Below are 14,835 nucleotides of genomic sequence, written 5' to 3' on the forward strand. Positions count from 1 at the left end.
AGAGTAAAAGTTAACTCTAATTTTATACCATTTAATGAAAATGATTTCATATGTTAATATATAACCCAAGTAATGCTTATTAAAAAGATGTAACTTTTCATCATAAGTAGACACCATTTTGCTAACAGGCACCTAGTGAATTCAAACGAACTCATGGTTACAATTTTTCATGCAAATGTTAAATTACATATTATAATATATAATTTCCAACATAGGTGAATGACTGTAATGTATTCGATTAAGTTAGCCTCTTATTTTGTTCTTTTTCCATCTCTCTAAGCAGACATGCAAATATTTTCCCTTATTCTCAGTGTAGTTTAGAAAAAAAAAGAATAATACTTACATTCCCTCTTAAAGAATGAGCTAATTCCCCATTTGTAAATAACATATTTTCACCGCAACAACTTCATAATTAAATTGTAACATCCCATATCGTCCAGGGGAGTAGATCCTATAAGCCTTATATGTATATTCCCATCTCTACCTAGCACAAGGCCTTTTGGGAGCTCACTGGCTTCGGATTTCATCGGAACTCCGAAGTTAAGCGAGTTTGGGCGAGAGCATTCCCAAGATGGGTGACCCACTGGGAAGTTTTCGTGTGAGTTCCTAGAAAAAAAACCGTGAAAGCGTGGTCGAGTCCCAAAGCGGACAATATCATGCTACGGCAAAGTCGAGCCTGGAATGTGGTGGGGGTCCGGGCCAGGATGTGACATAAATTGTTCAATGTCTTAAGCTAGCAACCATATAAACATGTCACCTAAGTCCCACCCTCTTAGTCTCTTAGAGCAGCTCCACTTGATCAAAAAGAGGCCAGCACCCAGTGGAAAAAACAGGCTTGGACTCAGCCAATCCACTCCAGCCCGTGTGTTTGCCTGGCACACAGCCTAAGCTGGTCTCCAGACCAGCCTATTTTTGACAGACCTTGGGATCGAGCCATTTGTGTTGTTGCGCCTGGCACGTGTCCTATACGCGCACGTGGGCGCGAGTAGCTGACAACAAAATCAGAGGCGGGGCCCAGCGGCGCAGGCGCACTAACATCTCCCTCGGGTGGGCGACGTGGCCCAATTTCTGTCATTGGATTTCCAACGGTAAAAATATTTTGAATTTCACTTTTAAACTAAATCGTTTGATCACAGATCAACGGTCCACGTTTTTTCTCCCAAAAAAATTTAAAGTCAGAAATTAAAAATAAAATAATAATATTTTAATAAAATTGACTGGGCTATTTTTTGGTAGGAGTGGAGATGATTTGGTCTATTACTGTTCATTGGGGTATATTACTGTTCACTTGAGTGGATAAATGGGCTGGGTGCTAGCGCAAAGTCTTTAGAGGTGGAATTACTCTCACTAGATAGCTTGATTTTGCTGTGCTAAACTGTTAATTATGTTGTTCGTAATTAATTGAGTAGTTGTCTTACTATATACCTAAATTTCCTGTTTGCTCCCTAAATCCGCCATGGTGCCTTGCGGGCAAGCCGGGGATTTACTTCACATATGAGATTGGTGGGTGCGGGCGTGCTACTACTAGATGCCGCTAGTAGACAGGATTTGAATGATTGAGGTTGCGCCTTTTGACTTCAAATCAAGAGATTGTGCCATTTGAGTGGGAGTTGCTCAAATTAAGGTTCTTTGTTTGCCTTAAAAACAAGGACTTTACTTATATGGAGAGATAGAACAATATGTAAATGACAAGGTTGCTTGGAAATATAAATGACAGAGGAAAGTGACTAAAATTGCAGATTGCTTGTAATTTATATGGCTGGAAATGAGTACATAAAAGCTACAAATGAGATCGATACCGCAAGCGAGCAGCAGAGCTAATAAACTAGATAAAAGAAGGCTTTGGGCAAATCTGGTTTGAGCAGAGTTTGTGCTTTTGTTTGTTTGTTTGAGTGTCTCTAATCCTTGTGCATCTGCTCCTTTTTATAGAGGTCTGGAGGAAACCCTCCTGCTGAGGTTTTGTACTTGCCCGAAAGAAGCTTGGGCAGCTTGCGTTTCCTTACTTGGGTAGCTTGCATTACTTTTGCCAACTTGCATGTAGAAACAATATTAAAAGGGGAATTTGCATCTCCACCACATGTTTTTAGCACATGTTTTCCCACTTGTAATAAACTAACATTTAAAATAAGCAAGTTGACTTCTTTCACATGTTCCTTGCCCGAAAGCTTGCTGATGCCTTTCCATCTACTTGCAATACATGCATGTATCTTGATTAAACAAATGCTAGACAAACCTCCACCACCCAAACAACTAGGAGAAACAATATTATAGTGTCAAACCCCTCCACTTGCATCTAAATATCTTTCCAAGTTAGCTTTCTTGCATATTAATCCTCCAAATGCCATATTTTACCCAAATTGCCCAAATAAGTAAAAATAGGTATATTTTGAGTGCAAACATTTCCTACACTACTTGAGATGCTCTTAACCCTTATCTTTAGGCGTTTCTATTTCTAAGGAAATGGATTAGGTGTTTGATGAATGTCTTCAAATTAATGTGCAAAAATTATACTCTCTCTTTCCAAGCTCTTTGGCTATAGACTTAAACGTGAATTCATTTGGATTAGGTCAACTGTTTAGGACATTGTACATGCCTCCGTATGTTCGAGTTCAAAGTACCCTTCTAGTAGATGAAAAAAGTTTTAGACTCGTTTGATTACCATTTCAAGTTTTTAGTTTCCAAATTTGAAGCAAAAAACTAAAAGCTGAAATTAATTACAAGACAAGTTTTCGGTTTTGAAAAAATCAAAATGAAATAAGTTATCAATGGTTTCTTTAGAAATATCGGTTTGTAAAAATCAAAAGTTAAAAAAATAAAATAAAATAAAATAACTGGAGATTTAAAGAATCATCTAACCTAGATAACTAAACCCTAACCACTCACTAGGAGGAGGAATTAAAATATAATGAAAGATTTTCAAATAAAGACTCACCGACCAAAGAGTAAACAGCCATTGATTTTTGTTTTATGATTTGTACATACTTCTTGATTCTTTTAATATAGTCATGATTTAAGGTGCAGATAAACTAAGTAAATACATAGTTTTTTTGGTAAGCAAATAAATGAAACAATAAAAGCAAGAAGCCACGACACGAGTAATTTTTATTGGTACTTATAATCAGTGTTTTTAAAGGCTCTGTTTAGGGTTGTTTAAGTCTTGCTTAGGTGTTAAGCGGTTGGTCACCATCACGATTAATTTCTAAGCATTTAAACAATATGAAATGATGTCTAGACTTGCCTAGGCATCTGCCTAAACCGTTTAGGTCGCAACTCTCGCTTTAACAAAAAATCAATAAATTGTAACAAACTTGTTGGATACTTAGATAAACACTTATTATATTCTTGTTCCTCATATTTCAATATGTTTTAGTACTTTACCCTTTATATGTCATTTTATTTTGCAATTTAGGTATCCGATACAATTATGTATTTTATTTTTTATAAACAAATATTCATTTATATGTTATAAAATGAATTTAATTAAAATTAAAAAATTTTACATAGCACACCGCCCAACTAGCACCTAACATCTTTTAAAACCTTGACGAGTTACGTTGTGTATCATTTCACATGTTAATAATATGTATATAATTTCACTTGTTAATAATACTAGACGATAAAGTTTACATATCCACCTATATAGTATTATAAGGAAATAAATTCACTTATTATGATTTGATTGAACTAATAACACCACGTGATTGTGTTTTAGGTCGTACCCAGTGCACAAGGCTCCCGCTTTACGCAGGGTCTGGGAAAGGTGAATGTCGGCTAATAAAAGTAAGAAGGCACTAACACGAGAAACTTATATATGTAATTGGAACACAAGTTGTATCATTCCATATAATAAGAATACACTTAATCAATAACGGCACGTAATTGTGTTTCAAATACACTGAAAAATTAAAATTGTTCGAGTGGAGGAATAATGAATCTACAATGTACTCAAGTACTCAACTAATCGTAGCCGTTCAATAAATGACATCCATAAAGACAAGAAGCACAACCACCACTCGATGAAGACTGATCAAAACATTCATGAGCTTTTATTCTTTTGACGCGATACCATATTCTGTCTCTTGGCATAACTCCTGGCGTGAAAGTCAATAAACAGGGCCAAGAGAGAGGCGTTAAACGCAGCGTTGAAGCACCAGCCCCAAATCCCGGAGCAACCCGACCCGGTGAAGTGCAAGTACAGCATCCGACCCGACACCACGAAGCTGAACAAAAACTGCACGATCTGGCAATCCGTGACGACCCGCTTCCACTTGGGCCGGATCCCGACCGCGCACAAGAAGTAGTACCCGTACATGAGCACGTGCACTGACGCGTTGGTCACGAGCGCCACTGGGGATAGGGACTGGCACGTGTGCAGCCATAAGTAGCACATGACCAGCACTGTCGCGTGGTGGTATACGTGGAGAAAGGAGAGCCGTTGAATGGACCCGCTGAGGATGATGAAGAGGGTGTCGAAGAATTCGAGGATTTTTGAGAGGTAGTAGACGTAGGCCCAGAAAAAGTGGGGCCCGGTCGGGGAGGTGTTGGGTGGGAAGCAGAGGATCCAATCGAGGTTTGGAGTGTTGGGGGAGAGAATGGTGAGGGTGCATCCGACGGCCATGATGAGGGAGATGAGGAAGAGGATGAGGTTGTGGACGGCTGTGATTGGTTTGAGTAGTACGGGGTTGATGGGGGAGAGTGGGAGGCGGCGGAGGAGGAAGGTGAGAGAGAGGTAGAAGATGAGAGAGAGAGTGAGGAAGAGTGGGGTGGAGGCTGGAGTTTGACCTGGAATCCACGAGAAGTGGAGAATCGTAGGGTGGTTGACCAGCCAGTACCGGAGGTTTGACACGACGTGGCTCATCGTCGTATGCCACGAGCCTCCGTGAGCGGCTGGGCGATTTATGGAGTTAATGATAGTTAATAGCTTTCAGTACGGAGGGGGAATGAGATTTGATGAGGGAAGCTGAGGTTAGGTTCGGGATCGAGATAGAGATATTGGACATGTTTAATGTTATCTTTTGCGTGTGGGGACCACTTTCAAATCGGACGGTGCTCTGTTCGACGGCGATCTACTTGAAGATAACATAGAATTGGATCAATTTGTAATGTTATTTTTTGCGTGTGGGGCCCACTTTCAAATCGGACGGTGCTCTGTTCGACGGCGATCTACTTGAAGATAATATAGAATTGGATCAATTTGTCGATTTCTCTATCGAGGGTGTTTTTTTTTTTTTTTTTTTTCTGGATCAAAAGGACGGTAATCTAGGAACCTTTATTAAAGGCCGGATCCTTTAAGCTGGGTTTTTTAGGAATCTTGCAATCGTAATCGTTCATCGTATATTGTGCTGTTAATTTTCATTAGGTATTATTTATATTTAATTTTAAATTTTAAAATAACTTTTGTTAGCATGATGTACGATAAACAGTCACGATCATAGAATCTTTAAGATCACAGGAAAATGATCTGGCGATGATCCTTTTTTCTTTATTAAACACACAACACAAATTTACAAATTACTGGCCCACAAACAAAATAAACAAACAAAAAATGACCAGAATAAGAAAACAAAAAAAAACAAAAGGCGGGCCAAACAATAAACTAGGTTGGGGCCCAAAAACAAAAGAAACAAACAAAAAACCGAGAAGTTCGCTGCTACCACTTCTGCTAGGACAGTGCATCTCAACCTGCAGAAATCCATGCCTACCACCAAACACCGCCCTTTCGATCGTATCATCCAATACCGATCTACTCCCCGAGCACAGTCATGAAGTAAAGATAACCAAAAACTGAAGGAAATCAGTTGGTTATCAATAAGATGAAGTCCATGGAACACCATGAGCAATACTGCCAGATCAGGCAGACAACAAAGAGAAGGTGGTGGTGTTGGGAACACGTGAGTTGGTCAAAACACTGAAACTTGCGGCACCAACTCGAATGCAAGTATGGTTGAAGATCGAAACTCAGATGGAGGAAGAGGGATGACAAGGGAAGAATAGGAGGGCAAATCAAGATGAGGAGGAAGGGGAAAAAAACAGCATAGAAGGTTTCTCCAGCTGAGGCTAGAGTCAGCGCCTAAGATGGTGGTCAAGATTGAAACCATCACCAAAAGGGGGGAATAACTCTCACAGAATGAGAGATTGTACTGGATCAATGAGGAATTTGTTGATTTTTTTTATCGAATTTGTAGAGCTCTCAACTTTTCCTATTAATTTTAATTTTAACAAAATTAACCTTCTGAACTTTTACAATTTCCGATTTTTCTCTGAATTAGATCGATTAGCTCCTAAACTTTTATAGTTGTCAAATTTCCCTTCTAAATTTTAATTATATACGCAAAAAAATAAAAATTTCATCCCTAATGTGGACAACATATTTTTGTCTTCTTCTCCTCCGCTAGTTTACTGCATACATTTTTTGTAGAAGGATAATCAGCTAAAACTAAAGTTTAGAGAAGAAATTGCCAGCTCCTTACAAGTTCAGGAGGCAATCATCCAAATACTAGTGCGATATCCCATCAATATGACTTTGGGCACCAAATGTGATCAAAAGAGTGGAAGAATACTGAAAGTGCTTTTAAAATTGCTTAGCACTTTTGATAATAATATTTTTGGGCTCTAATCCTTGGTAAAAACGCAAGTAAATCTTAAAAAAACACTTGAAGTGCTTATTGCACATAACTGGTGTTTGTGGAATGGTACGTCATCAATAAGGCACCTTAAATGTTATTCAAAATCTAAAACAATTTCACCAAAAAGTTTTTAGTCATTTTAAAAGTACTTCCAAATAAGTAAACTCTGAATTATTGAATTTTTCAGTAATGTGACAAACTAGCACGGCTGAAATTACAAACAGCTAAAAATCTTTCAAAAAATGCGCTTTTAGCTAAAAAAATAAATTAAAGCTTCTAATTTACTAAAATTTCAAGGTAAACATGGCAGTGCAGTGCACTTGCAATCAAGAGAAGGGACGCTATATAAAGCAACTAAAGATTATAAATCTTCTCTCCTTACCAGAGATGCCAGAAATTTCTGCACAAACACCTCTTAAGCTCCACTTGCGTAACAGTTTCGCGAGCAAGTTGTAACTCCCTCGGGCAACAAAATTGGACTCTGTCAATGATTACATTCAATTAAACTACGCTGAACTTGCAGTCACCTTCTTCCGGACAATCCTCTTTCTGCGTGTCTTAGGTGTTGATGATTCCCCATCAGCAACAGAGTCGGCATTTCCCTGTTTGATGCCGAGGAGCCCAAGCCCAGAAACGATGGCATTCTTTGATATAAACCATTTTGAAGACGGCTGATCAATATTTTCAGAAGGCCTACTGTATACCTTCAAAAGATCATCAGAGTGAACAAGTGGATCAGCCTCCACCCCAAGCCAAGCCAACCTTGATCTCTCTCCTAATTGCACATTCAAAATCCTGTCCACATTCCCAATTGAGAGTCAAAGAATCGCTCGATACATCGTGCAATTTTACCATTTAAAGCAAAACTTAAGATATACCAAAGAAAAAGAAGACCTAGTAGAATTATACCAAGATGAACTTGGTTTTATGACAGATTTTTTTTATCTGTCCTGGAAACGGAAGAAGGAAAATTCAAATGTCGCTGGATGATTACACGCTACAATCAGAGAGATGCAGATTTACATATGAAACTTAAGAGAGACGATTCAGATTTTTTTGGACTCCCTACTTGCAGGCAGCATTCATTCTTGAGAAAGTCACAGAAATTACAGTTGTTATTTTGCCAAAATACTCGATCCGATTCTCACATGATATGTGCAAGTAAATAGGAACAGACAATTCCTTCAGGAGTTGTAGTGGAAAGAGGATAGAAATGATTGCTACATTGCTGCACTGAGGAAATTATTGACTAGGAATCCATATATGAGAATTCAACCAATTCTGAAGCATAGCAGCACTAGAGCTTAGAAAGAACTGAACGACGTCTACTATTGGCATATTATTTACTGCTTCCAAGGATGGTTTTTTGCGTTTCATGTTATGCAGCATTTTGTTCAGTGCCATAGGAGTTGCCTAGTGAGAAAGACATTTCAGGACAAAAGAAGGCCCAAGTGATCAAGGACATTTCAGGACAAAAGTAGGGTCCGGATACTTATACCAATTACAGTACCAAGTAAATGAAAAATGGTGGTGGGGTTCAGGCAATCATAATTACGAGCCATTCAAAAACTGGGGATTGCTGCACAAACCCGGATAAAAGGGTATCGCACGGGCTTCTTATTTATCTCAAAAGTATGTAATCAAATTTGAAAATAACGGGCACTAAGCTGGCCCCACCAGGCACCAATGAACCCAAACGTTTGACAAAACTAGAACATTTTTTCATTCTCGATTTACCTTTTAGATGTATCAAGGGCAACAATATAAACTAAATTAAGTTTAGAAATGTTAAATGCTTAGTTTTGAGTGCATTATGAATAAATGTGGCCAGAGAAGAATGTGGAAGGTAGAAGGGGACGGAGGGGAAATGAGTAATCATATGGTTCACCATTGACCATGAAAGAGAAAACCCTCTAAGGCAGGGTTTGTATAAGCAATTTACCAGTCTATGCTTTAAATACAAGTGCCCAAACAGAATAAAAAACATACCTCAGTGTCGTGCTAAAAAACAGGGCGACCCCAATAACATCAAAATGGTTCACCATTGCTCTGTCAAATCCACATAATAGCTGATACCTCAGGTTCGCATATAGTCCGAGGAAGGCACCATAACCGAGCGCATTTGCTTTGACAGTTGGGATCGTCACAGATAACCTGTCAAACAAGTTAACATTGGATAGGAACTAAATTATTTGAACATGCATGGGAAGTAAATTGTATGAGCAAGCATACGAATTATATTAGTTGGCACTAACAATAAATAGTTGTCTTATCGAAATGGGGGACAAGAGAAGGAAAATTTTATTTCAAAAAATTTGAAGCACTTCTCTTCTAGTAACTTTCTTTAAGTGGAACACTCGAACTGTTGACAATACAATAAACAAAAAAAAAACAATGTTTCGTTTGCAGAAAATTTAAAGAGTTGACGTAATGGTGTTTCCATTTCTTTTCTATGTTGCGTAATGCGTTATTATTTGAAAAGAACCTTCTCCATAAAAGTAAATAACTTTAACAAGCATATTATCAATCCAGTGACCAGCTAACACCTATTTACAATTCTTAAGAAAAACATGCAACAAAAAATGAAAGGATAAAGGTATTGGGACAAAAGTGGTATAAATTACTTGATCCAAAATTGTCAAAGATTTATGAAATGGGGGGAGTATTCAACAAAGAACAACGCAACTCCTGGTTCTTTTAAAGGAAAAGTAAGACAAATTCCATCTCAAATTTCTTTCTCCATTGCATCCAAAATTATCAGAATATAGATAACAAAAATCAGAATTAGCAATACATTACTCACCTTCCTTCCTTTTTATTGGCCAAAAAATTTGATAAAGAACCTTGCACAGCTCCAGCAGATAGTCCAACCATACATAACTCAGCAGCCTTGTAGAAGAAAGAGTGAAATCTCTTTTGCAGGTCAAATTCCCTCAGTGGGTAGCTCTTCTCAAATACATTGTTGGGGAGTTTTTGTAACGTATTTTGCAAATCAAACTTGAATGTGTTCCCATATGAACGAGAAGGAGCAAGTGACCAAACAACAATAGCATTGCATGCTGTTACTGTGAGTACATTTATAAGCGCCAAATCCCATTCTTGTTTTATCCTGTTCTCGAGTAAATAAATATCAATGAATTCAATATTCAAAAGACTTGCCAAAAATTTCATGCTTTTATCATAACATGGAAACGCACCTGCCCTTACGATTCTTTAACTCCCACCACACCGAGGAACCAATTGTCGCAGCCTGCTCTAACAGAAACCTATATAAAAAGGCAGGATCTGCAAGCATTCTGCACAACAAATCATATCAAACATCAATGCTAAGGGATACAATACATTTATTAAAGAATTAAACGAACACCAAAACTTATCTCTAAGGGAGGAAACATAAATGCATTGCCACTGAATTATATCATATCCATCTATCCATGGCTCCCCATTTTTACCATTAGATATCTGATTTCCCCAAACAGTTATTTACTAAAGTTCATTTCTGTCTCTTCATTTTTGTTATGTTTCCAGTCGTGGCCTTTGCAGGGAAAAGTCTTCTTGATTTGATACATGTTCCATTATTCTTCCAAGTGCTCAAGGAGATCCTTACTGGAACTTATATGTTGGTAATATTTTGCTCCTACGGTGCTCAAATGTTGTTACAGTGCTCCTTAATTAATATGTGAGAGTTCGTTACTCGTACTGGGGTGTTAAAGTTCATAAAATTCAACCTAGTCCTAAAGGGAGTTCTGCTTGTTCAGGTTTAGAGTTTAAGTTTTGTTGGTTTTGAAAAAATAAGGGTACTGAACATTTTAAAGATCATATTTTCATGGTCACAAGGCAGAGCCATTCAAAGCAGCATAAGCAGAAATCCGTTTTACTTTCTTGTTTAGTTGTTTTAGCTTCTTTTATATTTTTCTAGTTTTATTTTTATTTATGAGTTATGTTACCATGTAACAAACTGGATATGTATCACCTAAGCCCCGGCTTGCATATGTGTTGAATAATTTAAAAAAAATATTCTTTTATTCAGGATTGCAAGGATATTGGTTAGCTTTATTAACAGGTAGCTCCCTATTGTGATCAAGATTGTGCCCTATCAAATCCGTTCAGAACTATGATTAATGTAAGTAAAACCTGTTGAGTATTACGGTTAATGTCTTTCATTATCTACTATTTTCTTAAAGACCACCCAAGTAATGTGATGAGAAAATTGGAGCCTTAGTCCTTAATTCCAGAAGTTAGTGTGAAGGACAATACTCCACATTTCCTCAAATTCAGAGGCCAATTTTCATATATTTTTAATCCAGGGACCAAAGCTACAATTGGTGCATAGTGCAGAGACCAATGCTCCAATTTTCTCTAATATGGTTTACTTTTACACTAATATGATTTAGTATGACAATATAATCCCTTACTTAAATGGATCTTAAGAGACTCGAGTTCTTAAAAGGCTGCTAACTTCTATTCTATCACAATATTGGTGTCATGAAAGTTTCTTGATGTTTGCAGACATTTTTCTACTACTGGCTCCTGCCCACTTTCGTGTATGGCAACATCAATCAGTATGAGAATGGGAAACAGACATGCCAAAATTAATTAGAATAGAAAGCTACTGAAAGATGCTAGAAATATTATGGCTCAGGACAGTCCAGAGGGTAGTAATTGGCAAAAGGATAGACTTGAAACATAAGAAACTGCTCCAAAAATTAATAAAATCACCTGCCAATGAATGCCCTTGATATTCCATCAGGAAGCGCACGAGAAATAAACCTAGTAGTGGTCGGCCTTGCATTGGTCGCTAAGAATTTAACCATTTGAGCAGAGCTGATCAATCCCTGCAGTCAAAATTTAGGTTGGTATCAAGCCAAACGTATTTCTTTTCCTCTTTATTTTTATTTGTTGGGTTCGTAGTATCTAATTGAAAGACTTCAAACAAAATATGCTATCAAAAGTACGCACCATTTCATAAGCTTGCCGAAACCCAGCAGGTAAATCCATCATTGTCTTTTGCCATTCATTCAATACTGCATCAACAAATTTTCGATCAAAGAGCTGCAGAAAAATTCATTAATCATCAGTGCAACATATATTTCAGATTAACATAACCCAAAGAGAAAAAATCTTTCAGCAAATATGCAATATTGTTCATCAATAAAGGATATTCCCAACCTCTTCAAGAAACATCCGGCTTCTAAACAGACCACCTTCATCTCCCTCATCGCCATCATCAAAGTCATCAAAATAATCATCATCATCACCACCATCATCACCTCCATCACCACCACCATTATTTATTCTCTTTCCAATATCTCCACCGCCTCCCCCAATTGCAGTCTGCAATTTCAAATTATTAGCATTTTCATAGAGTACTGAACAAAATATAAATGGAAGTACACTAAAACATGCCAACTATATGTCATAATTGCTTCATGAAAGAAACAGAGTGAAGTATTAAACAATTGTCTAATTTGGTAGCACTTGAATGGTTAAGAAACCTTAGAGCAACTTTTGGTCAAAGAATGAGTTTCCTTAATATTTTATTAGGGTACAGTGAGTTATTTTATAGTTCATACATTGTCCTATGGTTGATACATCTTATATTGTTTGTGCTTATCTAAGTTCAAACTTTATGCTTTATGAGCCATGCATCTTATTTTACTTGTGTTTAGTCTAAATAGGATACTCAATATTGTCCAACCTAAAAAGGAACAAAAAGAAAAAAAAGCAACAAAATCAAATGGAAACGCTCTAGTCAATGCAACAGCCTCCTGCCCCCAACAAATCAAGGTAAGATGAAACTAACAGGAGTGTTACTTCCATTTTCTTTTTGTTGGAATTAATAATCATGTTAGTTTATAATTTCAACACAACAGCAATGGGCAACTAAGACGACATTTTACATCCTTTGTGAAGGAATTAATAATCATGCTTTGTTTATTATCTATTTTGGATTCCAAATAGGTCACTCTTGATAATTGAATTCTAGTAAACCCTAATAATATTGGGAATATATAAGATTAAATTCTGCAATCAGAAAAGAGAGACAAATTTAAAGTTAAAGTAGATTCTAAATCACACATACACACTAATCTTCATATAAAGTCCAAATATCTATGAAATGCCAGTTTCATCATACATTCAATCTTGTTGTTGCATCAAATATGACAAATATAAAAACATTATTACTCATGATTTTCATTGGGCACGGAATGTTAGGCAATCAAGCATCAACACGTCAAAAAATGAGTGTAGCAGAGATGAGAATGCTTCGTTGGATGTGTGGGCACACAAGAAATGGCAGAATTAAGAAGGAGAATACACGAGGTAAAGTAGGAGTGGCCACAATTGAAAATAAGATGAGAGAAAATCGGTTAAGGTGGTTTGGACATGTGAAACGAAGACCTACAGATGCTCCGGTTATAAAATGTGATTATGAAATAGAGGCTCAGGAAAAAAGGGTAGAGGAGGACCTAGGAAGACTTTTAAAGAGACTTTAAGAAAATACAAGGGAAGCTAACTAAAGACTTGTCGCAAAACTGATCGCAATGGCATTCTAGGATTCATATAGACGATTCCACTTAGTAGGATAAGACTTTGTTGTTGTTGGAGTCATGAATTTCATTCTCATAAGGAATTCAAAAAGGGCTTGTCAACTTAGTATAACTGTTAGTTAATAACATTCATATCTTAGCTCATCCAATGTTTCTGACACATTAAACACCAAAAGTCGCTCAATTTTCCCACTAGCACTACGTGTAGTGGTATTCCTCTCCAATTGTGAGTGAAATGTTTTATGTTTGACTTCCATAAATGGTAAGTTTGATACCAAATTATGGCTACCCCATTCTGTGAGTTAGCTCAATCCTCCACTCCCCCGAATATCGTTGTATCGAAAACAAAAAGGTCCATCAAGTTTTGTATACAGGTAAAAACTATAAATTAGCAAGGTGGGATTGAACTAATTCCGATTTTGATAAAAGCAATTTCGTTCATTCTCCTAAAAATTTGTATCCTGTTTACAATCTCTAAATTACTCCAGTATCCAGCACCTAGATTAAACATTTCTAAGGATTGTCACTCCCCTCAGTTTCTTTTCCATTTTCCCCATTTTCTAACCAACCGAACAACTCAATCAACTCAAATAAAGCAAGAAAAACAATCAAAATTTCAGTGTAAGACTGACCTCGGGGCTAGACTTGGATTGCTTCTGAGACATATCGAGCTTGCCCTTCTCAAGAGTAACCGCACCAAACGCACCATACTGTCCCTTCATAACCGGACCCAAACCGCCGGGGGCCGACGGCCCCGCGAAGCAGCGCTCCATCATGGCCATGGAGTCTCCGTCCACAGCATCGGAAGTAGACGGTGACGGCAAGCAATTCGCCTTCAGCACCAGACCCCTCCGCTCCATCATCCGAAGCTGGGTCGGCAGAACCGCCAGCTTCGGCTTCGTCGGTAGCTGCATGTTTATCGGCATGATTTGAGCCGTCTGGAACACGGCGTGCGACATTTTTATTTTTTCTTTCTCTTTCCGAATTTTTATTTTCCGTTTGGATACCGAGAAAATCAAGCGGTGAATTTCTCGGGAAGTTTCACTTCTCTGGAGAGAGAGGGAGAGAAGTGAAGAGACGAAAGAGGGAGAGAAGGGGCTGGGGGAATGGGGGTTTTGAGGGGAAGAGAGCCGACTACGCGGCCACAACCCAATCCGAAAGCCAAGTTTTGCTTCGTTTCCCTTTATTTTTTTATTTTTTTTTTCGAGTTTTTTATTTTCCTGACCAGGTGAGTTGACTCGGGGTTTTTGGGTGAGTCGCCTCGGCCCGCACTCATTGGTCAATTCGCGCATTCATCAAGGGATGGGCGTAGATTTTTTTTTTTGTTTTTTTTTTTTTTTTTGGTAAACAGGATGGGCGTAGTTTGGTTCGCGTAACCAAGACCGAAACTGAATTCTTTTTGCAGCGCGGTTTTGAACTCTAAACAGGAATGATACCAAACAATTTAGTTGTGATTCGGTTCGGTTTTAAACGATTTTGATTTCAGTTTCAAATCATTAGCAAACTATATGCTTTATGCAATTAATACAATCCAATAAAAAAAAATTATGATCACCACACTAAAATTCAACTTGAAATAAAATTCATCATCAAAATGCATAATGGCATGCTAAAACTAAGGTTTAAACAAACTTCAACAACAAAATGCCTTACGGCCT

General features: G+C 37.7%; 2 protein-coding genes across 2 annotated transcripts; both read right to left on the reverse strand.

Annotated features, from left to right (window-relative positions):
* Positions 1–3,805: 3,805 nt before the first annotated feature.
* Positions 3,806–5,033, reverse strand: LOC126603524 (elongation of fatty acids protein 3-like). Its single transcript, XM_050270401.1, has one exon. It carries the CDS (start codon positions 4,856–4,858, stop codon positions 4,037–4,039), a length of 822 nt encoding a protein of 273 aa, XP_050126358.1. The 5' UTR covers positions 4,859–5,033; the 3' UTR covers positions 3,806–4,036.
* Positions 5,034–6,772: 1,739 nt separating this feature from the next.
* On the reverse strand, positions 6,773–14,342 carry LOC126603523 (protein RETICULATA-RELATED 1, chloroplastic-like). Its single transcript, XM_050270399.1, has 8 exons — positions 13,810–14,342; positions 11,796–11,960; positions 11,586–11,678; positions 11,346–11,461; positions 9,824–9,922; positions 9,430–9,735; positions 8,616–8,780; positions 6,773–7,421 (listed from the first exon to the last, which is right to left on the reverse strand). Exons 1-8 carry the CDS (start codon positions 14,134–14,136, stop codon positions 7,133–7,135), a joined length of 1,560 nt encoding a protein of 519 aa, XP_050126356.1. The 5' UTR covers positions 14,137–14,342; the 3' UTR covers positions 6,773–7,132.
* Between the last annotated feature and the right edge of the window lie 493 nt (positions 14,343–14,835).

The sequence above is a fragment of the Malus sylvestris genome, chromosome 15 (assembly GCF_916048215.2).
Source record: "Malus sylvestris chromosome 15, drMalSylv7.2, whole genome shotgun sequence".
Lineage (NCBI taxonomy): Eukaryota > Viridiplantae > Streptophyta > Magnoliopsida > Rosales > Rosaceae > Malus > Malus sylvestris.

What these genes read in the sequence shown, in the direction of transcription:
- LOC126603524 (XM_050270401.1), bottom strand. Translation starts at nt 4,858, where the DNA reads ATGAGCCACGTCGTGTCAAACCTCCGGTACTGGCTGGTCAACCACCCT.
- LOC126603523 (XM_050270399.1), bottom strand. Translation starts at nt 14,136, where the DNA reads ATGTCGCACGCCGTGTTCCAGACGGCTCAAATCATGCCGATAAACATG. An exon ending in TTAAAGAATCGTAAGGGCAG is followed by an intron (nt 9,736 to 9,823) that starts GTGCGTTTCCAT and finishes ACTCGAGAACAG; the next exon opens with GATAAAACAAGAATGGGATT. An exon ending in TTTTTTAGCACGACACTGAG is followed by an intron (nt 7,422 to 8,615) that starts GTATGTTTTTTA and finishes GAATGTGGACAG; the next exon opens with GATTTTGAATGTGCAATTAG.